Source organism: Typopeltis vanoorti, chromosome 12, assembly GCF_054136105.1.
Source record: "Typopeltis vanoorti isolate ZY-2024b chromosome 12, IOZ_Tvanoo_1.0, whole genome shotgun sequence".
NCBI classification, from domain to species: Eukaryota; Metazoa; Arthropoda; class Arachnida; order Uropygi; family Thelyphonidae; genus Typopeltis; species Typopeltis vanoorti.
This window is the reverse complement of record NC_143560.1, coordinates 56039934-56067518: the sequence shown is the minus strand read 5'-3', so window position 1 is coordinate 56067518 and position 27585 is coordinate 56039934. Positions and strand designations below refer to the sequence as shown.

Here is a 27585-nt window from a genome sequence, read left to right as displayed (position 1 = left end):
ATAACTTTACATTGCTCCACATTAAACTGACACTTACGCCCATACTGACAGCCTATTGAAATCATTCTGCAAGCTCTTCACATCACCTTGATTAACTATTACTCTACCCAATTTTGCATCGTCAGCAAACAACTGAACATTTCCCTTCAGATTACTTCATATATCATTTATGTGCAAATTAAACCATAGTGGATCTAGTACCCTTGTGGTACACCACTAATCACCTGCTTTCGAAAACCTGGACTCTGTTCCTCCATATACTATGTTTTGATATCCGTCTAGCAGCCATCCCCTTATCCACATAACCAATGTCGTATTCATCCCCATTTGTTTTAATTTACGTAACAGATTCCATGTCGTATTCTGTCAAATGCCTTAGCAAAATACAGTAGAATCACTGTGTAGCCATTTCCTTCATCCAACTCAGCTGTCACTCATTATAAAAAGTTAGTAAATTACTGAGTCATGACCAACCCTTCAAAAAAGAAATGTCTTTCATACAGTATCATATTCTTATCGATCCATTCCTGAATTCTCTTTCTGACCAATATTTCCAGTACTTTTATCACCACTCCTGAAACAATAATTGGTCTATAATTTGCTACTGCAATCTTAGAACCTCCCTTATGCAAGGGAATTATTTTGCCCTCTTTCCACTCCTGTGGAAATCTACCAAAGTTGAGACTTAAATTAAAGAGACTAGTCACAGGCTCTTCCCTTGTACGTTCTCACAAAACGCGAGTTCATATACCATCTAATACCACCATATTTACATTGATATTCTGCAATATCCTAAGAACCTCCAATTCATTCACCTCTGTTCCCACACCAGTACACTTATATGTCACAGCAGTAACCTCAACTGGATGATATACACTTGCAAAGTGGTCACTCAGTAGTTCAACTATTTTGCTTGCTTATGTCACCTCACCACCATCATCTCTCATTAAGGTTATCCTTCCATAGTTATTCTACCTCTTACTTGCTGCATAGCAAAAGAACTCTTCTGGATTTCCTTTGGCATGTTCAGCTAGTTTCTTCTCATAATCTAATTTTGCCTTTCTTACTATGCTGGTCATCTCTCTTGCCTGAACCTTGTACTGCTCATGAGATTGCTGGTCACCTTTCTCCTTTTATACCCTCCACAACATTTTTTTTTTTTTTTACAGCTCATGCTTAATGATACTACTCATCCAGCTAACTCCTACCTGATTAACCCTCCTGACCTTTAGTGTACAATCTGATACTGCTTCCTCTAGTTGGCCCTTAACTATCTCCAACGCACTGCTAACATCCTTCTCTTGCAGTGTTTTATGGCATGGCACAACTTCAAGCTTCCTCCTATGCTTGTTATAATCACCTGCCTTGTCATTCTATATATATATCTTCTTAACAGAATATTCCTCACTTTAAAATATTCCAAGACAAGACTGCATGGTCCCTCTCTCCAGTCAGAGGGAACATGGCCACCTTGGTTGGATAGCTCTTCTGATCCTATAACTAGATCCAATGTAATCATACGGGGTGCTTAAGGGTCAAAGCTGTATAACTGAGAGGAGACCTCCACATAGCCTTTAAAGGAATGCGGAGAACCGACCAGGGCTTCTGACCTAATGTCCAATCCTCACCTTCTCGTGGTGCACCCTGTTGGGTATCTACTTTGATACTGAACGAACGAGGATGGGCTGGCAATTTGGGATTTAGCCAACCAAATTGTATTCTTATTGGTTAAACCAAAATAAAAAATGATGGTACAACATGACAAAATTTCATGCCGGCTGGGGCGTCGCCCGGTTAAACAAGGCCCCCGTTGTTTTCGCCAGGGAACCAGGGCGAACAGCGAAAAGTCAGCTACTGGAACAAATCTGAAAACAAACCCCAACTCAACATCACCAGAGTTAAAGATCGGTACTATCAACGTAAGAAGCCTGAATGGCAAAGAAATGGAGCTAGCTGAGGAATTAGATAAGTACCAGATCGACATAATAGGGGTGACTGAAACAAAAAAGACCAAAACTGGTGAGATCTTTCTGAACAATAAATACAAAATGTTATATTCAGGCAATAACAATCAAGGAAAAGAAGGAGTAGCCATAGTATTCAACACAAAATACGAGGCTAATCTTCTTGAATGGCAGTCAGTCTCAAGTAGAGTAATGTGGGCAAATATGAGAATGGGGAACTGGACAATGAGACTTATTTGTGCCTATGGTCCCACAGAAGGTTCTACTAAGGTAGAAGTGGAGGAATTTTTTGACGCTTTAGAAAAAGCAACTGACACAATGAAAAAGGAAAAGTTGGTCCTTGTTGGGGATCTAAATAGTAGAGTAGGAAATGATTGTGAGACATACAAAAATATTTTGGGAAAATTTGGAGAAAAGAGCAAAGCTAATAATAATGGCAAATATCTGTTGGATTTCTGCTCAGGACATGGACTGGTTATTACTAACACCATGTTCCAACATAAAAATGTGCACAAATTCACATGGAGAGAAGAGGCTAGGAATAAGAAAAGTCTCATTGACTATGTTATTGTTGATAGTGATGTTTTCTCCTTGGTGCAGGACACCAGAGTGTACAGAGGATTTGAAATTGGAAGTGATCACTATTTAGTCTTGAGCAGGATAAAATTGAATTTCATATTGAAAAGAATAACATGTAAGAAAGTTTTAAAGCGAATAAAAGTTGAGCAGCTCTCAGATGTAAACTGTAGACTAAAATACAGAAATATTATTGAAAAGAAAATGAAAGAGTTTGAGAAGAGGAATCAAACCTTGGAGATTCAGTGGCAAACTCTGAAGGAAACATTGATTGATTCTGCCAGAGAGGCATGTGGTGAGGTTGTGTGCAAAGATAAAAAAATCAGAACTCCCTGGTGGACACAGGAAGTTAAAGAGGCAGTGAAGGAAAAGAAGAAAGCATATCAAAAGTTCCTGGCAAATAAGTCAGCTTTTACTCTTACAGAATACAGAGACAAATGTAAGAAAGCTAAACAGTGTGTAAAACTAGCTAAACAAAAGTCATGGGAGGACTTTGTCAAGAATATAGAAAATAAATATCAAGAAGGTGGCAAAATATTCTGGAGGTTGTTGAAGAAGCTTAGGAATGGAGGAAAGAGTGCTGTAAAAGGAATTAGAGATGATAAAGGTGAAATGAAAACAGGAGAAAAAGATATCCTTGAAGTATGGAGTAATTACTTTGAAAAACTGCTAAATGAAACAAGCAGTGATGACAGCACAGTGATAAAAAACACTGACCAGGCATGCAGTCAGGAATACATATCCATACTTGAAGTAGAAAAAGCCATCAAAGGCTTGAAATGTGGAAAGGCAGCAGGAGTAGATGATATTCGACCAGAAATGCTGAAGTATGGTGGTATAAGAGTCTTACAGTGGCTGCACTGCATAGTTCAGAAAGCCTGGACAGAGGGATGAATTCCCGATGATTGGAGTAGAGCTCTCATAGTACCCATATATAAAAAGGGAAATAAAACTGAATGTGAGAATTACAGAGGTATTTCCCTACTGAGTGTTCCTGGCAAGATCTATGCAAGTATACTTGAGAAACGGTTGAGAAGAACTGTGGAAGAAAAGCTTGTTGAAGAACAAGCTGGATTCAGGCCAAATAGAGGCTGTCAGGATCAGATCTTCACTTTACGACAAATAGTCGAGAAAGCATGGGAATATAATAAAGATCTGTATTTAAGTTTTGTCGATTTGGAAAAGGCATATGACAAGGTGCCAAGAGAGAAGCTATTCAATACGCTGCAATTATATGGTGTCAATGGGGCATTATATCAAGCAATACTTAGTCTTTATTTGAGTTGTGAGTCAGCAGTTAGAATTGAAGGAAGTACAGGAAGATGGTTTAATGTTAAATCTGGTGTGAGACAAGGATGTACATTATCCCCTCTGTTATTCATTATCTATATGGATCACATTATGAAGGAATGTGGTATTAAACCTGATATCAAAATTGGAGATGTTAATGTCAGCTCTTTGCTTTATGCGGATGATGTTATACTTCTAAATAAATCCGCTACAAGTCTGCAAGATTCTCTGACTAAATTGAATAGCTGTTGTAATAGATATGGTATGAAGGTTAGCAATAAAAAGACAAAGACAATGAAAATAGGCAGAATCATTGAAAATGTCAACTGTGTTGTGAATGGAGAACCTGTGGAACAAGTAAAACATTTCAGCTACTTAGGCACAATTTTTACTGAAGATGGTAAACTAAATATAGAAATAGACAACAGAATCAGCAAAGCTGGTATCGTGGGAAGTCAATTGAATAAATTCATATGGAATAAGAAAGAAATTAGTCGGAACACTAAATTAGCTGTATACAAGACTGTGTTCAAACCAATTTTAACTTATGGATCTGAGAGCTGGGTCAGAAGTAAAACACTTGACCAAAGACTAGAGACCGCAGATATGAGAGTCCTGAGAAAGATTAGAGGCGTGAACAGATGGCATCAATGGCAATATCATATTAAAAATGAGGATATTAGGAAAGAACTTGACATTGTCAGCATCCAGGAATGTGTTAGCAGAGCTAATCTCAGATGGTATGGTCACTTAAATAGAATGGGAGAGGAAAGATTAGCAAAACAAGTGTTCTCTGCCAGGTTGGCAGGAAAACGACCCAGAGGAAGACCAAGATATAGGTGGATTGATACGGTACAAAGTGCCTTAGACGATAGAAATATAAGATCTGATAATGTTGGAGTCTTGACAAGTAACAGACTGATTTGGAGGAAAATTGTAGATAGGAAGTTAGTAATGATGTAATTTTTTCATGTAGTACTGTCATATCCTGTACACCCCTTGAGGGTACATGGCAGGAATTTGATGATGATGATGATGTAATCATACTGAGTCCCCTCAATAATCACATGCTGCCTCAAGTAATTATCTTTCAGTATGTGTAAGAGTCCATTTCCTTCTTGCTATGTGATCTTCCAATCTAATAACTCAACCTACACTCATTGTACTAATTTGCTGATGCTTGTCTTCCTGGTCATCCCTGGAATCCCCCTGGCCTATAGTAGCAGCCAACTGTACATTTTCTCTTATTGGCCTCAATCTTGCACCAGACTGCTTCAAAAGAACAGCTGTTCTCCGACTTATTTCCTATTCTTTTTGGCTGCAATACATCTGCTCTCATCAGCAGTAGCCCTCATTCCGTCCTATGTTCCCTATCCTCCCTGAAAATACTAAACCCTCCACATTCTATCCCAGTAACTACATGATATGCTGCTAGCTAAGTTTCATTAATGCTCATAAACTTTTGGTGAGGTTGCATAACCCAATGCCAAAAGCTCCTTCCTCTTGTTCCTGATCTTCTGTCATTAGTATATAGAAACTGCAGCATTGCTTTAGGTCCCTATCCACTGTTACTTCTTGACTGGACTATTCTATTCAATGTTGCTTAAGATACTAAATTCTACATCTGTTGGTCATTCTCACACCTACTTCACTCGCCTCATTCTCTCTCTCTCTCACACACACACACCACCTGCATCCACCCTAACTGTTTAAGTTTTCCTGACTTTGCACTTCAGCACTCTCTCAGTGAACAAAGTACTCGAGACACCAAACACCAAAACCATTTAAGTGCAGACTGCCAGCATTAAAAAAATCCTTCTTTCTGTCAAACTCAGACCATAACCTGCATACTGATTTCTTTGCTATCAACACCCTCCTCCTCAGTTTGCCTTTATCATGGTGTGGCAGGACACTTACAATCTTCATCTTCTCACTCTTCTTTTTTCTCTTCATCCAACAACTTCTTCCCATCATCGGCAAATGACTAAGCATTTCTTGTCTGGCCTTTCCAATATTGTTATTATATAGATTAAACAATGGTCCAAGAACTGATCCCTGGAGCAAACCACTTGCAACATAACAATAAAACTCTTTTGGATTGCGTTTAGTCTGTGCAACCAATTTCTTTATATACTCCATTTAGCTTTCCATAATACTTGTAACTTTTTTGGCTTGTGCTTTATATATTCATAACTACTCTCACTCTTATTCTCATGATAATTCCATTATATTCTTATGGATCTCTTACTTAATAAGATTGTACACCCACTTCACTCCCAAGCTATTTGTTCAAAGTTGACACTACATTAAACATCCCTTTTCAAAGCTTCCAATGCACTAATGATATCCTTCCCATTCAGCAACTTATACCATGGAACCAAAAATTGTATCCTCCTGAAATTCTCATAATTTCCAGATTTGTACTTTAGCATGTAACCTGTCCTTATTGGAACATCCATATATTTGGCCTAACCAGATCAGTATGGCATGATCACTGTCACCAACTATTGGCAAAACAGTCACATTCCTTACCTGAGACACCTTCTGATGCTATGATCAAATCTGGCATTCTTTGTTCTTGAGTTGCTTCTTTCACATGCTGCTCTAGAAAGCTGTCTTGCAACAGCTCAATAAATGCTCCTTCATTTTTACTCATCAGAGTAATTTGGCAATGCATTACTTCATCCCCAGTAAATGAACTGCCAGGTCTGTAGCAACACACCACCATATATTTCATCCTGTTAGCCTCCAATTCACACTGTTACATGGAAGGTTATTATCATTATTGCTTTCATGTGTTTCTATCCTAAATGGAACAAGTCATCTGATATTATTAGAAGTACTCCCCATACTCTCCTATCTCTTCTGTCATTCATAAAAATACTATATTCTTTACACTCAATTCCAGTCATTACATCTGACTTTGAGAGCCAGGTTTCACTAATTGCCAACAATTTTAGGCCACAACATATTCACTAAAGCAAGAAACTCAGCCACTTTGTTTCTAAAACATTTGAAAGATATAGACATAACAGGTTACCTAATCACTTTTTTTAATACTTAAACCTATAGCCTACTTGGCCCAGTTGGGCAACTTTCTTATTTTCCTTCCCAGACACACTCAAAATGCCCAAACTCAAAACGCAGTCCATTCCTATTGCAGATTCACAACCATGCGTATTGATATTCATATCACTATTATGCCTGCACATCCTAGCTGAACTTACATATACATCCTCAGCTTTCCTTCCAAGATGATCTAGTTTCTCTGACTCTTTGCATTGTTTCATTACAATAAATAATTTCTCTAGGCAGCACCTAATGCCAAATCCATTCAAGTGTAGGCCATTTTTTGTTACATGTACAAGTCTTTTCTACTATCACACTCACTCTCTGCTAGATTTTTGGCACCATTTTTTAAACTCTGTCTTAATTTAACAATATGTCTTAAAATATATTAGCACATGTACTGGGCATATTGCTCGACGACAAGATCAACAATGGATAATAGAAGTACTGGATTGGATTCCACAAGAGAAAAAATGATCACGATGCCGACTGAAATCACGGTGGATTGATGATATCATCAGATTTGTAGGAGTGACATGGAAAAGGAGAATCATGGACAGACAGTTTTGGAGTAACCTTGGAAAGGCCTTCATCCAGCAGTGGATCGACAATGGCTAAGAATGATGATGTACTGAATACATTAAAATCAGTAAAAACTACAATAACATAGTAAAAATACACTGACTAATGTAAAAAAAATACTCAACAAATAAAAAAAGCACCTATTTTACAAGAGCTTCAAATTACGTATGTCCATGCACAAAACAGCCTCAAACTAGACTCTCAGTTATACAACAGAGTTGTATGCATTTCAGGTTGCACTTGTGCATATAAAACAAAACTGCTACCCTGTCTGTATAAATCATATGCTTTTATGTATGATTTATACAGGCTTATTGAGTTCTGTATGAGCCATCTCCTCTCCTGTGTATAAATCCATATCCAGTGCCTTGTGAGGTTCTCCAACTGTTGTTTATAATGAAGACCCTAATTTGACATTAAGTTGTGCTGAATTCCCAGCACAAATGAGACTGCACGTGCAACTGTCAGATCAGCAGATACTTTTTCTACATATTGTTTGTCAGTCCTGTATACGGACTACAGACAGATTATAAGAACAAAGCTAATTATCAAATGGCAATTATAATAGCAGGAAGCACTGACAAACAAATCACACAAGATTAAGCCTGAAATTAAGCAGTGGCAGTCTAGTCAACATAGAAACATAAGAAAGGAAGTATAGGCTCTGCATAGGTGACAGTCACCTTACACATTCTTATTTATTGAGAGCTTATGACCCACCTGTGTGTGAACAATGCAATGCATATCTTATAATTTGTCACATTATGGCAGAATGCCAGCATTTCACTCAAGAAAGGGAATGAATTTTTTACTACTCTGTCTGAGCCCTATGCACTCAGGAAACCTGCATGAAATTTTTAACTTTTTAAAAATAATTAATTTATACAAACATATTTGATTATAAATTCAATATGTACACCCTCTAAATCAAAAAAATTAGAATAATCAAAGAAAGAAAATGTGCTGAATGATTTGCAATTCTAATTAATAAATAATTATTACCAGATATCAATTAGCATAATCAAAATCAACATACTTTGTAGATTATATAACCATGTAAATTTTTTATGATTATATAACCATAAAAATTTAATATAAATTATAAGAAAACTGTTATTTGAAAACATTCACAAAATTAGAATAATTTTTAACATGGTTCAAAATATTATAATTGCCCAAATTTTAACAATTGGTTCTCAGGAGAGCATAGAAATAGCATATATTTCAGTAGCTGTGGGATTGACTCATGTGTGAGGAATCGTTTGCACGTGGATTTCAGTTAATCAATTGTTAAACATGGTCGAATGAGTGACATACTGAAAGCTAAAAAGTTTCGTATAGTATCTCTACACAAAAAATGTCAAAGTCAACAGTTTATAGCTAAGGAATTGAAATATTCTCAAGCAAGTGTGAGTAGAGTACTGAGACAGTATTCTAATAACCATCATCATCAATAACCAGAGTTTTCAAAATAATCACTGCAATAGTGATTGTAAGGTAATAACTACATCAAGAGATGAGAGAAATTGATGAAGAAAAACCACTTTTGAAGTGTAAGGTATTTTCACAGGAGATAATTAGGTGTGAATGTATGACGTTGAGACGACTTCACAAATTGAGTTTTAAATCTTGTGTGCCTAAGACGAAGCCACTTATCCAAGCATCTTCATGATAGAGTGCAATGGTGTAAGCAAAGACTGTTGTGGGGTCAAGAGGACTGGAAAAGAAGGTACTTTTTAGTGATGAAAGTATGTTTTGTGTGTCCCATGGTCATCAAGGGATACTTGCTTGGCGTCTTAAGCAAGAAGCATTTGATAAAGAATGCATAAAACGTTCAGTGAAATTTGCAACCTGTCATGGTATGGGCTTGTATGACCACAGAGGGTCCAGGTAACACCCTCTGTGTATTGAGTACAAAAGAGTCAATTCCAAAGTGTACCAAGAAATTCCTGAGCAATTTATGTTATCGGCATCAGAAGATTTATGTGATGGTGATTTCCTTTTCAGCAAGATTCAGCTTCTTGTCACACTTCCAAGGCCACTACTAGATGGCTCAAAAAAAAGGCAAATCAATGTAATTCCCTGGCTGGCAAACTCACCAGATTTAAACTCCATTGAGGTGGGGAATTATGAAGAAACATCTTCAAGAAGTTGCCCAAAGAGACAAAAATGAACTTGTTTCTGGTCATTACAGGCATACAGACATGTTTTGATAAAAAAGATTGTGAACCACTAGTAAATAATATGCCTAACTGTTTATGAATGGTCATAAAAGCTAAGGGGGATGCAACAAAGTACTAATTATCATGTTGTTTCCCTTTGATTGACTGCAATTTTTGTGCATTAATTTTCGCATTATTCTAATATTTCGAACCACATTAAAAATTATTCTAATTTTGTGAATGTTTTCAAATGATAGTGTTCTTATAATTTATATTGCATTTTTATGTGTTTACATGCATGTTTTGGTTATAAAATCTACACAAAGTACACAGATTTAGATGATGCTAATTCATATTTGTTAATAATTATTTTCTATGAAATAAATTAGAATTGCAAATCAATCAACACATTTTCTTTATTATTCTAATTTTTTGATTCGGAGGTGTAGATATTGCTTTGCTTAACTTAATTTTTTAAACTTTGCTTTCTATACATAGCATTATTTACTAATTTATCTCTTTATTACTGTTTATTATTACCTTGAGTACTACTGCAACCTTTAGTTTGTGTAGTATGACCTTTGCTGTCCTTGTAACAATAAATTCCAAATCAACAAACCAACCAATCCAATGATGTGCAAAATGTTCTTGACATAACAGTATATCAAAATATCATGCACCAATATAAATACATGCAATGGATGACTACAATCGAGTTTTGTTCCAAATGCCACATGTAAACTCCAACCCTGGAGAGATTAAAACCTAATCCCTGAAAAGAACACTGGCATCGATATCACAAAATGCAGGACCTGGAATACTGACAAAGCACTTAACAGATCCATGAACATAGTTCAATATGTGCTTAAAAAAACAGTGAAACCAACAGCAGGATATGAAACTTCCACCATTATACAGAAAACCAGATGCTCTGGAAAATTACCAAAGCTCTACACAGATTGTAAAATCCTTCCTACTAAACCATAGTAAACATGGTCTGGCATACCACAATGTAAACAAAGGTGAAGCTTTCCTTGAAAGCTTACAGAAGTAATGTAGTCTAAACCAGTGTTCTTCAACCTTTTTACACCTGCAGACCGGCTAAGACAGAAACATAAACCAATGTAGATAGTATTTTATTTATTAAATCCAATGTTATAAAATTACAATTTTTAGCTAGTGTGACATCTGCTACTGCTTAGAGGTTAGAAAATTTGATATACATGGCTGGAGCATTGTTTCTGAGAGATGAAGCACAGCAATACTCGATTTCTCTGTTTGGTTTTTATTACTGACATGGTTGAAAAAGTCTTTTCACACAAAGAGGAAGTCGAAAAAACGACCAACAATTTGATAGCTTTATAACTCAGAGATGGATATTCTTTTTCAAGTGATATCCAAAATTGAGACAATGATTGCATTTTATGTCTGGACACCAGAGTGACATCAGAAGACAACTCGATCAGCTTTTCTTTTTCATGAGGATCAAGTGCACATGATTTTATATCTTCCAAGAAGGGACTATTAATCCAGAGGTTACCTTTACGAGGATCCTCATTTTCAGGGAAATAATTATTAAAGTTTTCAGCTAACGCCTTTAAATGTTGACTTATTATGTTGATTAGGACTTTCTTGTTGACATCAGCAACAATCAAAAATTCTCCCAAAAGTGGAAACATTTCTGTATCTTCCTCTTGTACATGACTATTCCAAAGAGCCAGCTTCTTTTTTGAATGTATCCATTTTATTTCTCAGTGTAAAAATATTTGTACAAGACCCCCTGAAGAGAAATATTAAGTTCGTTAAGAAGGCTAAATATGTCTGCCATATACACAAGCTTAGCCATCCATTTCTCATTCAACAAAGGCTCTACTAGGTCAGATTTTCACTCTCGCAGAAACTGCTTTACTTCTTCCCTCAATTCGAAAAGGCGTACAAGAACCATTCCTCTTGATAACCACCTCGCTTCTGCATGGAGGAGATGTTGGTGGTGTGAGTCCATACTCTCACACAGTGTCATGAACAGCCTGGAGTTCATAGCTCGACTACAAATTTCATTAATGATCTTCATCACGTCATTCATCACAGTGTTTAGTTCAGTAGAAAGCTTCTTTGCAGCTAGGTGTTCCGGTGGATCATACAGTGAGTGGACAAAACTTCTGGGTGAGCGACTTCCTTTATTTTTGCAACTACTCCTGAACAACATCCAGTCATGCTCGCAGCACTGTCCGTACACACTCCGACGCATTTGCTCCAGTCTAAGCCCTGTGCTTGAAAATACCCGTCAAGAGCATTAAATATCTCTGAACTGGTGGTCCGTCCAGGTAAGTCAAGGCAACAAAGAAGTTCTTCGCTTAAGTCTTCATCTTCACTATATCTCACGAAGCAAAGTAGGATAGCATGGTTACTCACATCAGTTGATTCATCAAGTTGAATTGCGAAACATCTCGATTTCTTTATCTCCTCTACAACTTGCTTTTCAATATTGGTGGCCATATCAATACCACCATTCATTCTCCTCTGAATGGTGGTGTCTGAAAGCGATATAGCCTCCAGTTTTTTAGTGGCTTGAGGACCCAAAATTTCTCGTATGACATCTAAGATGCAAGGCTTTACTAACTCCTTACCAATAGTAAACGTATTTTTTCATTTTAGCCATTCGAAGAGCAACTAAATAAGACGCTCGAAGCAGCGAGCTGTCACTAGTCGTCATTTTCATTTCACTTTTCTGACTTTTCATCTGGTCACGTAATCTTTGAAAAACGTCCAGTGGCTTATCAATAAAATCTCTATGCTTCGAATGCAAATGACAAGCAAGTTTGGAAGGTTTCATAGCGTCATTTGACAGAATTTTGAAACATACTACACACAAAGGCCATGGCAATAGTTCACTGCCAGGGGCTACAATGAAACCAAGCTTTAAATAGTCCTTGTCGAAATGCCTAACAAAGTTTTCTTTTCTTTTTTTGGTTTGCATTGCACATTCCGAAGTGTCAACATATTTCTTTTTCTTTGTTTCTTCTAAACTTGAAGCACTACTACTTGGCATACTTTCGGTACCATCACTACTTTTCTCCTGAATATTGTCCTTGCCTTTACTAAAGAAGGTTAAAAGGTTTTGCTGTTTGACTTTTTTTGTCTCCATTTTGTAGGGTTTCAAATTTTACGAAAGAAATAATTTGTTTTCCAAAATACCACAACACAATATTAGAAAACAATATGGACGAGCGCGATAAAATAAGAATTTTTGCGACGTGTCGTCGACAGGCAAGCTGACACAATACCGGCATTCGAAGGCTGCACACTTCGCCTATACTTCGGGCGCTACATTGTCGCGTTTAGTGTCCCACTCACCCTGCGACAATGTAGTGCCCGAATCATGTAGCCACTACATGATTGGGGGAAAGTTTTTGGCAGACCGCCAGGAAATTTCCACGGACCAGCACCGGTCCAAGGAATAACAGGTTGAGACCAAAACTCCATTCGACTGACATCTCCCATTGTGGTACACAAAATCATCACTAAATTTCAGAATAGATTTTACTTTCAGAATAAGATTTTACTACTTCATGTCAAGCAGATGATTATTATTGTAACATTATTATTACTATTTTGCTCTTTTCTCCAGATTTTCTGAAAACACTGATATATCTGGAATTCATTTCCAACTCTGCAGTTTAGATTTCCAATAAGAAACAGTTTTTACTTTTTCTTTATGTCAGCTATCTTCTTTAATGACAAAAAAAAAAAAAAAAAAAACGTCCTCGACTTCCTCCCTACTAGAACCTTTTGTGGGTCAAGAAGCACAAATAAATCTCACTCTCGAATTTCCAATTGTGATGGTGGCCCAACCTACTTGAAATTGCTATTCAAGAACAAGAAGCCAGTGTGCATGTGCATGTATATGTTCTTATAGCTAGTTTGCCTATTTTAGGCATAGGAATGAAAAACTTGGGTTTCCAGAAGGGAAACCATGGAATACATAAAATATTTTATCTGTTATAATTTTTTGTGAAGATGGCACGTTAAATGTGAAAACAGAATAAATGTATGATGGAATGCCAGCTAAATAACTTTATATGAAATAAGAAATAATTAGCCCAAGCATAAGATATTTAGGATCATTAGTAATATATAAGATAGTTTTAAACCTATTTTAACTTATGGAATTGAGAATTGGGTTAGAAATAAAAGTTGATCAAAGGATAGAAACCACAGATATGTGAGTTTTAAGAAAACTTAGGGGAGTTAAAACAGAATAGCATCAATGGCAGAATAATACTAGATATGAAGATATTAGAAAGGAACCTAACATTATTATCATTCAAGAATGTGTATGTAGTGAGCCAAAGTGGTGTGGTCACTTAAAAAGAATGGGAGAAGAAAGGTTAGCAAAACAGGTATTTGATGCCATGATGGCTAAAGAAAGGACTATAAGAAGAAAACCAAATCATTACTCTAAATATTTTTCTAAATGTTCTTGCCACAATGGGATTTGAATCCACTACCTATTGCTTCCAAAGTGGAGATGTTATTCCCTTAGGCAATAAAGATGGCAGTCATAACTATATAAGTGTTCTTATCAGGCATTCATCCATTATATAAACAATGAATATTCACAGGTATCATATCTTACTTGTAGTGGAATAGGTAACACATGGAAGCACTGTCACAACCAAGTTTGCAGCACCAAAACATTCTGACCATAATGAATTTATATTATTTGGAGATTTAGTCACATTAAGTAGAGGAAAACTGCATGTCTTATCTTACATTTAGTTTCAGAATTTCATATTTTGCTAACACACTAAGTGACTGATTATTAGTGATTACAATAAGTAGAAGTGAAAACATTTCTTTCATAAAAAGAAAAAACTTGATTTACCTGGATCAGGTGCATATGGGTCTGACTTTTTTGAACCAGTAATAAATCCTTCTTGGGCCCATGCAAGAAGACGAGCTGAATCACCCTCTGCAAAAACCACTTCAGCTCTTACTGCAATTTCCTGTACAAATGAATGATAATTAGCACCATTTATTTTCGTTTTATCATTAGTATTATTGACTACCATACTTGTTTTAAATATGATTTCTTGTTATTCTTTCAACAACTATTTTAACAGAATTCTCACTTGGAAAAAATCAAAAAATTTGTCTTGGCTTTTTCAAAGTCAGTATATTTTGTTTAGTTCCTAAAACATTTAAATCATTGCACTTTTAAATCATCAACCTATGATTATCAGACTGGTTGATTCTGGTTTATCATTTATATGTTACAATTGTGAAGTTATGAAAAACATCTAATATGTGTAATTAATTGCTAATAGGCTTTTGTTGTGTAAAACTTTTATGTACCAGTACACCTGATGATGTAAGTCTTACAACTCACGAAACTTGTTGGATTTTAATTGCTTATTTTTATTAAACTCTTTATTTACATCATAATGTGGTCTCAATACTGAAAATTTCCCACAGAACTACTAAGCCACAGAAACTTATGTTTGAATGTGCATCCTTGTTGCACACCTGATTTAACATCAGACCATCTTCCCGTATTTCCTTCAATTCTAACTGCTGACTTACGACTTAAATATATATACTATATATTGTGCTATATAATATTCCATTTACTCCATATAACTGTAGTGTTTTGAAAAGCTTTTCTCTGGGCATCTTGTCCTATGCCTTTTCCAGTTCTACAAAACTTAAGTATGGATCCTTCATATTCCCATGATTTCTCAACTATTTGTCATAAAGTGAAAATTGATCTTGACAACCTCTATTTGGCCTGAACACAGCTTGTTCTCCAAGTTTCTCTTCCACAATTGTTCTCAATCTCTTTTCAAGTATGCTTGCACAAATCTTACCTGGAACATTTAGTAGAGAAATTCCTCTGCAATTCTCACATTCAGCTTAATTCCCTTTTCTATAGAGGAACTATGAGAGCTCTACTCCAAACATCTAGATTTTGCCCTTCTGACCAGGAAATGTGGAAAGACATCTACTTCAGATGTCTTTCCAGCCCATCCTCATTTGTTCAGTACCTAGTAGATACCTACTAATGGGATGCACCATGTGAAGTTGAGAATTGGATATTAGGTCAGAAGCTCCAGGTGATTCTATGCATTCCTGAAAGGCAATATGGAGGTCTCCTTCCGGTTATTTTGCTTTGACATTTAAGTAACCTCTTTATATATATACTTCCTCCTCCTCTCCCCTATATGGAAGAATGGCAGGATTACTACAATGGCACTTTGCAATAAAAAATTTTCACATTTGATGTCCATAGATGCCGTATGGTCACTGCCATACCTCAGATGGTTTTGGCAATGATGTCTTCTGCTAGAATAAGTGGTAGGGTCGCAGATTCCCTTTCCACACAAAGTTTGTAGGACAATCACAAACATCCATGCCAACGGCAGGATTCAAACCAACAGCCTCTTGGCTGGAGAGCAGACACGGTAACCATTCGGCTTTGCAATAATAATAATAATAATAAAAATAACAATTATACACCCTCTGCCCAAAAAGAAACCAAACTTTTGATAGAAAATACAACACAGGCTAATTATAATTATCCAAATCATTTATTTCAATCAATATACTCTCCCTCAGTTTCGATTCAATTAATCCGTTAAATGAGTTTTTTATATCGGTTTTTGGGATACTGTTGAGGGTCGTTGTTAATGCTGCTTGAACATTTTCAATGGTGTCTTATCACTTTCCTTTCATTGGCAAATGAAGTCGGGGGAAGAGAAAGAAGTCACAGGGTGCTAAATCAGGTGAATACAGTGAGTGATCCAACACACAAACTTGATTTTTGCTCTAACCATCTCACAATGTTCGAACAATGAGATGGTGCATTATTGTGCAAATATGACCAGCTGCCTGCATCATGATATTCATGCCGTACGCGACGAATTCTCGCTATTAATCATTTCAAAACTTGGAGATAAAACTCACCATTGACCATTTGGCCAGGCGGAACGAATTCTTTGTGGATAATGCCTTTGGAATCGTAGAAACAAATCAGCATTTTCTTTACTTTTGACTTCTCCAAGCGACTTTTTTTTCGGATGCCCCTCTTCTGGTGGTCACCACTCAGCACTCTGGTGCTTTGTTTCAGGTTCATACTCAAAACGGCATGTTTCGTCACCAGTAACGATTGTTTAAGGAAGTTTGAGTCCTTGTGAGCAGTTTTAATGAGGTCCTTGCAGTGTTCAATTCGATACATTTTTTGGTCGTTGGTCAACTTGTGGGGAACAAATCGCGAATTCAATTTACGAAGGCCCAAGCTCTCGGTCAAAATGTTGTGCACAGTTGATTTTGGAATCCCCAATTTATCTTCAATCAATCTCACGGACGATTTTGGATTTCCTTTGATGAAATCACACTTTTTGGATGTTAACTTCGCTCAGTCCAGTTTTTGGACGGCTCTGCTTTTTGTCATCCTCAAGCGTTTCACGACAACTTTGAAATCGCTTAAACCACTTGTAAACTTGAGCATTCAACACCGTATGCTTTTTGAAGCATTTGATGCGTTTCGGTAAAACTTTTACCAAGTTTAACACAAATCAATCGCAGTTCTCCGTTTGAAACTAATTTTCCGACTGTTTGTCAAAACACATTGTCACTCTTGGCACTATAACTCGCCTTCTAATGAAACAAATGTCATAAACAGTTGACACAATACTAATGAAGGTTGCCACTTTCGACAACAAAAAGATACAACAGGTGGCACCACTAGTTTCTTCTATTTTCGAAAAATTCGGTTTCTTTTTGGACAGAGGGTGTACATACCCTCTATGTTAATAGAAAACTTGTGAAAAATAAGAGCAAATTACATTGAATTCAAGAAAAACCCAAGATTTTATATGTATATGCAGAACAAATAACAAAGTCACTATAACGATAATAATCAGATTAACTGAGATTATTCAAATGGAAAATTGAGAGAGGGAGGTCTACATAATGTAACCACTGCTATGTATAATGTCTTTGTCAGAGTAATAATTACCGAATTTAGGAAGTTTACAGAGGATGCAATACACAGTGTTGTATATTGCTGAGTGGTTGTAAAAAAATAAATAAATCTAACACTGAGCTTCTCAACTAGTGTACAATTGATGGGTTACAAGTGTGTGTATGAGATATTACGGATTGTTAATTTTTTACAGTGATAAAAAAAATTCTCACAACACACTTGTAACTCATTTATTGCACACTAGTTGGGAAGCTCAGTGTTGGAAGATTGAAATATAAAATCCAAGAATGTTGACATCTAGCAGATGATAGACTAACGTGGTAAAAAAGTGTTGATAACTGTTGATAAGAAGTTAATGATAATGTAAACTGAATCATATAAGTTGTATACAATCACTCATATGTGATTATATACAACTTATATAAATTATATAAAACATGTCGCCTTTCTTACATTGGTCAGACTTCTAGAAGTTTTGAAATAAGACAGAAGGAACATGTGGGGGATGTCAATCATAATAGAATCATCACATCTGGTTTAGCTCATCATTTCTCAACATCAAATCACATTATAGATTGGAAAAACAGTTCTATGCCTTACATCGAGAATAACTACAGACACAGAACTTTAAAAGAAGCAGCTGTGGTACTACGCACAGGCAATAATTTAAATAGAAATCAAGGTATTATTCTTGAAGACAAATGGAAAAATCTCATCATACTCTCTCAGTTCAACAGAACTACAATATGCAAAAAACTACACAACACGTGGTCATGTACAAGATTCTGACAAGCATTCGAACACATGCACGCCATTAAATACGAATGATCAAATGTAACGGCCATTCAGCCAAAATGCTAGACAATGGCTAGTGAAACTTGTTGGCTCTTTGTATATTTTATCATTTATCTTCTGGTCTTTTAATAATAAAAGTTCTTTATTTTAATACATCAGACCAAATATGTGCAATTTAAGTACAAGATACCTATTAAGAACCAAAATAATCATAAAATCATTTTGCAGGAGGCAAAAAATGGCCTACAGGCATAGAATGCCAAGAACTGACTGTGAATTAAAAACCATTTATCCAAAAGTTAAACATAAAAATTACTGCGATACTTACTTTAACAGCCTCAATTACACCTCTTCTGAACATTTTACCAGCAAAATCAGTATACTTTTTGTTAAAATCTTCAAGGAAATTTCTCATTTTGTCACGGGGAACCTGAAAAGAAAATGTAACAAGACTAAATATAATAATGATAATAGACCACTATAATAAAAAATACAATATAAAATATGAAGAAAGATCAGATATAAAAATAAGTACTTCAAATATCAATCTGTTATTTAATCTGCTTCTTAAATGTCACATTTAGGAAGGCTGAGTAAAGATGTTCCAAAGAACAAAGATAAATTAAATGAAAGAGAAGGAGGAGGATGAAAATTTGGTTTGGTAAGCCTGAAGCTTATATGTATTGTATATGAATAATGAGCAGCAATCGCTCTTGTTTTCACAAGTTTAGGAAAGAGTAGACATGATGAAAACGTTTGGCAAACATCGCTCGTGAACATACTTATTCAAAACATAAAACAGAATGTATAAAAGCAATTAGAAACAGAACATCTAAAATCTCGAAAAAGTGATTCAAGTGAGCCTACAGATAAAGAGAGAGAGAGAGAGAGAGATTATCTAATAATAAGAATGTCCTATGTTGGTTAGCATCATGTATTTTTGGAGAGATTTTTTTGATACATTACTGATCTAGAGATGTGAGAAGCATATTCAAAGGTTGACAAATTCAGGTTTTATATGGTGTTAGAAGTTGTACAAGTGGGAAACAGTGACAAACAATGTTTTTTTTGAAGGAAGGCTAAGGAAACTATGGATGTGATGTATTCGTGCCAGGTAAGCATGAATATATGAATACTAGAGGTGTAAGTCAGCCTAGTGAGTGAAATCTGATCTTGACTGATTCTCAGTATTATGAAAGATTCATCCTAATATTTAACAATATAATTAAACCCACTAATCAATCAAGTATCTGTGAAACCAATTTATAACTGTAATGAGCAAAAAAGGACTAATATCCTACTCTGGCATTTGACTACAATGCAAATTTCATGCTACTGCCACTTCAAAACCAGTTCTGAATAAGTTAGTAATTTTCTTGCAACTATTTTGAGCTTGGTATAAACAGAAAGATGAAGATTTCAATGGAAACCCATTATGATATGCTTGGTGATTTTTCTCTTATATATATCCTTGCACTATTCTTAGAGAACCAAGGCATAGATAATGTAAGAGAATTTCAAGTTGAATAGAGAAATGAAAATTTCCGTACCAATAAGAATTATTTCAGCAAGGAAACACCGTGAGTAGACATATTAATTAAAATTATAATAACGGAATTAATTCACATAAAATATTATTTATTAGTAGAATTTTCATCTGAGTATCACAGGCATCTTCAGTACATGTATAAAGCTAATTAAACAATAACTGACAATTCCAAAAGGCGCCACCTAAGTAGCTAATGTAAAATAACTAAAAAAGGTCAATAAATTTCCTAACTTATTTAAAAAAAAAAAGATAAATAAATAAATAAATTATATATATACAATTAAAAAAGTTAGGAAAGATTAGCTGATTTATAAAGTACTATTTCCCAGAAAGGGGATAGATGTAGACCATCAGATTTGTTTAAGTTAGGATTGTATGGTCTTCCAAAAGTTCATAAACCAGGTATTCCGTTGAGATAAGTTGTAGATTGTATAGGTTGTCCCACTTATAAAATTTCTAAATTTTTATCAAATTTACTCACTTCTTCAACTAGAAGAACTGCTACTTATATAACAAATATTTTGGATTTTAAACATAAAATTTCAGATCTTCATTTGGATGCTTCAGATATTATGATTAGTTTAGATGTTGTTTCATTATTTACTAATGTTCCTTTATCTGACAGCATTGAATTACTGCAACAAGAATTTTTTTCAGACATTGTAAAAATATTTGATTTTGTAATACATTCTGGTTATTTTTCCTTCAAAAACAAGTTATATTAAGAAATCAAATTAACAGCAATGGGCAATCCTATTTCTCTTGCTATTGCCCACTTCTTTATGGAGCACTTTGAACAACATATTTTTGACAACATTTCTCCTAGACCTACTCATTGGTTCAGATATGTAGATGACATTTTTGCTATCTGGAATGGTTCTTCTGATGAACTACAACAGTTTCTCTCTAAATTAAATGCACTTCATCCAAGGATCCAGTTCACCCTAGAAGTAGAATTAAATAAGCAATTAGCCTTTTTAGATCTTTTAATTCTTTGCCAACCAGATGGTAACCTACATTTCTCAGTCTATAGGAAGAAAACTCATACAGGCCATTATATCCATGCTGAATCTCATCACCATCCCAGTCAAACAGCAAGAACTATTAAAACACTGGTTCATCAGGCCCACTCCTTTTGTTCTTCAGACGATCTATTACAGAAAGAATTGCAATATGTTATTTCTTCCTTTTTATCTAATGGATATAAGAATTCCTTCATCAAAAGAGCTTCGAGTAGTTATGATATATCTTCCTCGTCAAATACAGAAGAAATAACACGTATTTCTATCCTTTATGTGTAAGCATTAGTGAACACATAGCAAAAGTTTTAAAACCACTAAATATTTTTGTTGCCTTTCGACTAATCAGAAAAAAATCCACCTTTCTCACTTCAAGGACAAGCTTCCATATCTCAGTTATCCAGGCGTCTACCAGATCTTATTTCAGACAAACAGGAAGATCTGCATTTATTCAGCTAGAAGAACACCAGTCTTATATTCAATACCTTGAAGGGATGCTTAAGGACCAAAGTGTATAACTGAGAGGAAATCTCCACATAGCCTTTAAAGGAATGCGGAGAACCGACCAGAGATTTGGACCTAACATCCAATCCTCACATTCTCGTGGTGCACGTTGTTGGGTATCTACCTGGATACTGAACGAACGAGATGGGCAGGCAATTTGGGATTAAGCCGACTAAACTGTATTCTTATTGGCTTAAACCAATATACAAAATTATGGTACAACATGGCAAAATTTCATGCCGGCTGGGGTGTTGCCCGATTAAACAAGGCCCCCGTTGTTTTTGCCAGGGAACCAGGACGGACAGCGAAAAGTCAGCTACTGGAACAAATCTGAAAGCACACCCCCAACTCAACATCACCAGAGTTAAAGATCGGTACTATCAACATAAGAAGCCTGAATGGCAAAGAAATGGAGCTAGCTGAGGAATTGGATAAGTACCAGATCAACATAATAGGGGTGACTGAAACAAAAAAGACAAAAACTGGTGAGATCTTTCTGAGCAATAAATACAAAATGTTACATTCAGGCAATGACAATCAAAGAAAAGAAGGAGTAGACATAGTATTCAACACTAAATATGAAGCTAATCTTCTTGAATGGCAGGCAATTGCAAGTAGAGTGATGTGGGCAAATATCAGAATGGGGAACTGGACAATGAGACTTATTTGTGCCTATGGTCCCACAGAAGGTTCTACTAAGGTAGAAGTGGAGGAATTTTTTCAGGCTTTAGAGAAAGCAACTGACACAATGAAAAAGGAAAAGTTGGTCCTTGTTGGGGATCTAAATAGCAGAGTAGGAAATGATTGTCAGACATACAAAAATATTTTGGGAAAATTTGGAGAAAAGAGCAAAGCTAATAATAATGGCAAATACCTGTTGGATTTCTGCTCAGGACATGGACTGGTTATTACTAACACCATGTTCCAAAATAAAAATATGCACAAATTCACATGGAGAGAAGAGGCAAGGAATAAGAACAGTCTCAGTGATGTTTTCTCCCTGGTGCAGGATACCAGAGTGTACAGAGGATTTGAAATTAAGAGTGATCACCATTTAGTCTTGAGCAGAATAAAATTGAATTTCATATTGAAAAGAATAACATGTAAGAAAGTTTTAAAGTGAATAAAAGTTGAGCAGCTCTCAGATGTGAACTGTAGACTTACACAAGATTATTGAAGAAAAAATGAAAGAGTTTGAGAACAAGAACCAAACCTTGGAGATTTAGTGGCAAACTTTGAAGAAAACCCTGATTGATTCAGCCAGAGGGGCATGTGGTGAGGTTGTGTGCAAGGATAGAAAAATCAGAACTCCATGGTAGACACAGGAAGTTAAAGAGCCAGTGAAGGAAAAGAAGAAAGCATATCAAAAAGTTACTGGCAAATAATTCCGCTTGTGCTCTTAGAGAATACAAAGACAAATGTAAGAAAGCTAAACACTGTGTAAAATTAGCTAAACAAAAGTCATGAGAAGACTTTGGCAAGAACAGAGAAAATAAATATCAAGACGGTGGCAAAATATTCTGGAGGTTGTTGAAGAAGCTTAGAAATGGAGGAAAGAGTGCTGTAAAAGGAATTAGAGATGATAAAGATGACATGAAAACAGGAGAAAAAGACATCCTTGAAGTATGGAGTAATTACTTTGAAAACTTGCTAAATGAAACAAGCAGTGATAGCACAGTGGAAAAAACACTCAACAGACTTACAGTCAGGAATACATATCCATACTTGAAGTAGAAAAAGCCATCAGAGGCTTGAAATGTGGAAAGGCAGCAGGAGTAGATGAAATTCAACCAGAAATGCTCATGTATGGTGGTATAAAAGTCTTAGAGTTGTTGCACTGCATAGTTCAGAAAGCCTGGACAGAGGGACGAATTCCCGATGATTGCAAGAGAGCTCTCATAGTACCCATATATAAAAAGAGAAATAAAACTGAATGTGAGAATTACAGAGGCATTACCCTACTGAGTGTTCCTGGTAAGATTTATGCAAGTATACTTGAGAAACGGTTGAGAAGAATTGTGGAAGAAAAGCTTGGTGAAGAACAAGCTGGATTCAGGCCAAACAGAGGCTGTCAGGATCACATCTTTACTTTACGACAAATAGTCGAGAAAGCATGGGAATATAACAAAGATCTGTATTTAAGCTTCGTCGATTTGGAAAAGGCATATGACAAGGTGCCAAGAGAGAAGCTATTCAATACGCTATAGTTATATGGTGTCAATGGGGCATTATATCAAGCAACACTTAGTCTTTATTTGAGTTGTAAGTCAGCAGTTAGAATTAAAGTACAGGAAGATGGTTTAATGTTAAATCTGGTGTGAGACAAGGATGTACATTATCCCCTCTGTTATTCATTATCTATATGGATCACATTATGAAGATAAGTGGTATTAAAAATGATATCAAAATTGGAGATGTAAATGTCAGTTCTTTGTTTTATGTAGACAATGTTATACTTCTAAATAAATCTGCTACAAGTCTGCAAGATTCCATGACTAAATTGAATAACTGTCGTAATAGATATGGTATGAAGGTCAGCAATAAAAAGACAGAGACAATGAAAATAGGCAGAATCGTTGAAAATGTCAACTGCGTTGTGAATGGAGAACCTGTGGAACAAGCAAAACATTTCAGCTACTTAGGAACGATTTTTACTGAAGATGGTAAATTAAATATGGAAATAGACAATAGAATCAACAAAGCTGGTATGGTAGGAAGTCAACTGAATAAATTCACATGGAATAAGAGAGAAATTAGTCGGAACACTAAATTAGCTGTATACAAGACAGTGTTCAAACCAGTTTTAACTTATGGATCTGAGACCTGGGTCAGAAGTAAAACACTTGACCAAAGACTAGAGACTGCAGATATGAAAGTCCTGAGAAAAATTAGAGGCATGAACAGATGGCATCAATGGTAATATCATATTAAAAATGAGGATATTAGGAAAGAAATTGACAATGTCAGCATCCGGGAATGCATTAGCAGGCTAATCTCATGTGGTATGGTCACTTAACAGAATGGGAGAGGAAAGATTAGCAAAACAAGTGTTCTCTGCCAGGAAAACGATCCCAGAGGAAGAAAGACCAAGATTTAGGTGGATTGATATGGTACAAAGTGCCTTAGACGATAGAAATATAAGATCTGATAAAGTTGGAGTCTTGGCAAGTAACAGACTGATTTGGAGGAAAATTGTAGATAGGAAGTTAGTAATGATGTAAATTTTTCATGTAGTAATATCATATCCTGTACACCCCTTGAGGGTACATGGCAAGAATTTGATGATGATGATGAACCTGAACAGTCTGGGCTTGTAGAACATGCTATCAACACTAGACATGGAGTTCATTGGCACAAGACAAGAGTCCTTCACAAAAGTTGGTTCCTCATGGAACGGCTTTATAAAGAAACATGTGAAACTTTACTTTTACTTCACTATCCTAACTTAAACAGATCCTATGGTCTACGTCTATCCCTTTTGTGGGAGATAGTACTTTATAAATCAGGTAATCTTTCCCGACATTTTTAATTGTATATATATATATATATAATTTATTTATTTATTCATGTTTTATTTTTTTAAATAAGTTAGAAAATTTATTGAACTTTTATAGTTATCTTACATTAGCTACTTAGGTGATGCCTTTTGGAATTGTCAGTTATTGTTTAATTAGTTTTATACATGTACTGAAGATGCCTATGTACTCAGGTGAAAATTTTACTAATAAATAATATTTTATGTGAGTTAATTCTGTTATTATAATTTTAATTAATTAAGAATTATTTCAGCAATGAGTTCAGTGCAAATGTTTGAATCTACAGATCAAAACCATAATCTAACCAAGGAAATGAAGGAAATGACTCATGAATATCATCCCACTTGGAATTCTTATAATGCCAGACAAAAAAAAATATATACAGTATACTTAGAAGGGTCACTAGTGAAGCCGAGATCAAGTATGTTTAGAGAATGATCAAGATTATCTTAGAGAAGACCAACTGGAAAAAATTAATATTTAAAGAAAGGAAATCAAAACTTCAAAATAGTTGGTGGCATTAGGAGTGCAACAGAGATGGTAAATGAATTTGAAAGAGCGACTGAGAGAGATTTTTAGCCAAAGAAGTTCAAAACGAGGAGTTCTAAAAGTTGGAAACTCTCTAACATGGAATGTAACCTTTGAGACAAAGGGAAAAATGTGTTGTTAAGAAAACTGAGATGTGCAGCATTCAAAGAAGCTGAAAACTGAGTTTCTGTATAAGAAAAGTAGGTGTAGTTTTGCAGACTGGAAATGAACATTACTGAAGTTGAAACAAGACCAATTTCTGAGGTCAATTTGGATGGTTTTGGAAGTTCTGCTATATGTAAAATTTCTATTTGCTTCATTTTTCACAATTGCTGTATAAGATGAGTTCAAAGTCTTGGCAGTGTTCCCCACCTACTTGAACTCCCTTCAGGCACATTTAGCAGCATAGTAGAAGCAAACTTATTCACTAGCTGACCTGAAAGCTTCCAAAAGAGTTATCATTTGGCTTGGTCAAGTATACTATCTAGAACAGCATTTCCCAAACTTTCAATATCCACGTACCCCTTTTAAAATTTTAGTAACATCGGCATACCCCCATCCTTCCTCAAGCAGATGCAATCTGGGAGAAGTTACAATATTATTAAATTCAAACATGAATAACTATAAAAAGTATTTATTTAACATTTGTGTTATAATGAATTACAAATATATGAATTTTTTTGTTAAATTATTAAATACATAATAGTTTAGTTATACTAATCCATCAAACATACAGTAGAAACAAAAATTATAAAATTTAAATTTTCATTAACAAAATAAAGATAATGAGACAAATGAAAATTAGCAGACAGTTCCGACCATTGATTTGAACTATTTCAATTTAAACTTTTAATGTAAACAGTTTGAACCACATGGTTGGAATACGATCGTGCTATCAACCCAGATGCGGCTGTAATAGAGGTCAGTCGATACATGCCACAAGACACATTTTGGTTAAAGCTTACTTTAAATTTTTATTTATCGAAAAACTATTATAGACTTGCAACATAGCAACAAAAATATAAAAGCAAAAAATAAAATAAATAATAAATAAATAAAATAAGCAAAATTTTAAAAAGGAAAAAAAGTGCCTTGTACCACTTCCCCCCTCAAAGACCTTTTGCATATCCCTAAGGGTATGCGTACCACACTTTGGGAAACATTAATCTAGAAGATGAAGGGCTAGATCTAGGTTTGCAGAATAACCTTAAAAAACTGCTGATGGAATGTTAATTTTAGACTTATGAGATTTAACCCAAGACAATGCAATCATGCAATCATCTTGGTATCATTGGATGAATGTTCTTCAGGCATCTTTTCAGATCCACTTGATAGTTAATGCATTGTATACTGTGACAGATGTGTTTGTGCTCAAATATCAGCAGTTGAACAATTAATCTTATTTGTTTAGTCTTTACAGAATTATGTTTATACTGTTAAATATTAAGATAAATGAGGGTCATGTTTCCACACATCTATGATCAAAGGTATCTTGATTTTGGAAGTGAAATGAGAACTTTCTTGCAAGAAATAAGACAGGGTTGTATTTTGGTAGCAATGACATTCACAAAGTTATCCTCACTCCAATGGAGATGGATAAGGAGATGAAACTTTGTAGCAATATAGTTTGCAAAAGGTATCCCCACTCTGATAGAGAATCATAAGGTTATTAGTATTTGAGGCAATGATCATGGAAGGTCTTAAAATTTGAAATGTTTGTACACTACAAGTTTATTAAGTTGAGGAATGGATATCACCGAAACCATGGACAGGATTAGAGAACTGTGAGAGGAGGTCATTTAGGTATAAGCAGAAGTTAGTTGGCAAAAATACTGAGCGCTGAGGATTTCCAACATTGGTGGGAAAATCTAGAGAGAGAGAGAGAGAGAGAGGAGAAAACCATCCACGATGACATACTGTGAACAATGTAGGACAGAAATGGCTATCTCATAGGAGACAGGAATTATGACCTGCCCTCCACCCATAGGGTGGAGAAAACCATAAGATGGTATAAGCCTCAATGAAAA

General features: G+C 35.4%; 1 protein-coding gene across 5 annotated transcripts in view; it reads right to left on the bottom strand.

Annotated features, from left to right (window-relative positions):
• LOC150100806 (DNA (cytosine-5)-methyltransferase 3A-like) overlaps window positions 1–27585 on the bottom strand; it is a 745691-nt gene that overhangs the window by 369647 nt on the left and 348459 nt on the right. For all 5 annotated transcript variants that reach the window (XM_090401182.1, XM_090401184.1, XM_090401186.1 and 2 more), the window contains 2 exons: window positions 18751–18852; window positions 14529–14649 (listed from right to left, as the gene is read on the bottom strand). In XM_090401182.1, the coding sequence (XP_090257308.1) occupies window positions 14529–14649; window positions 18751–18852 (223 nt within the window). The remainder of the gene's footprint in view (window positions 1–14528; window positions 14650–18750; window positions 18853–27585) is intronic.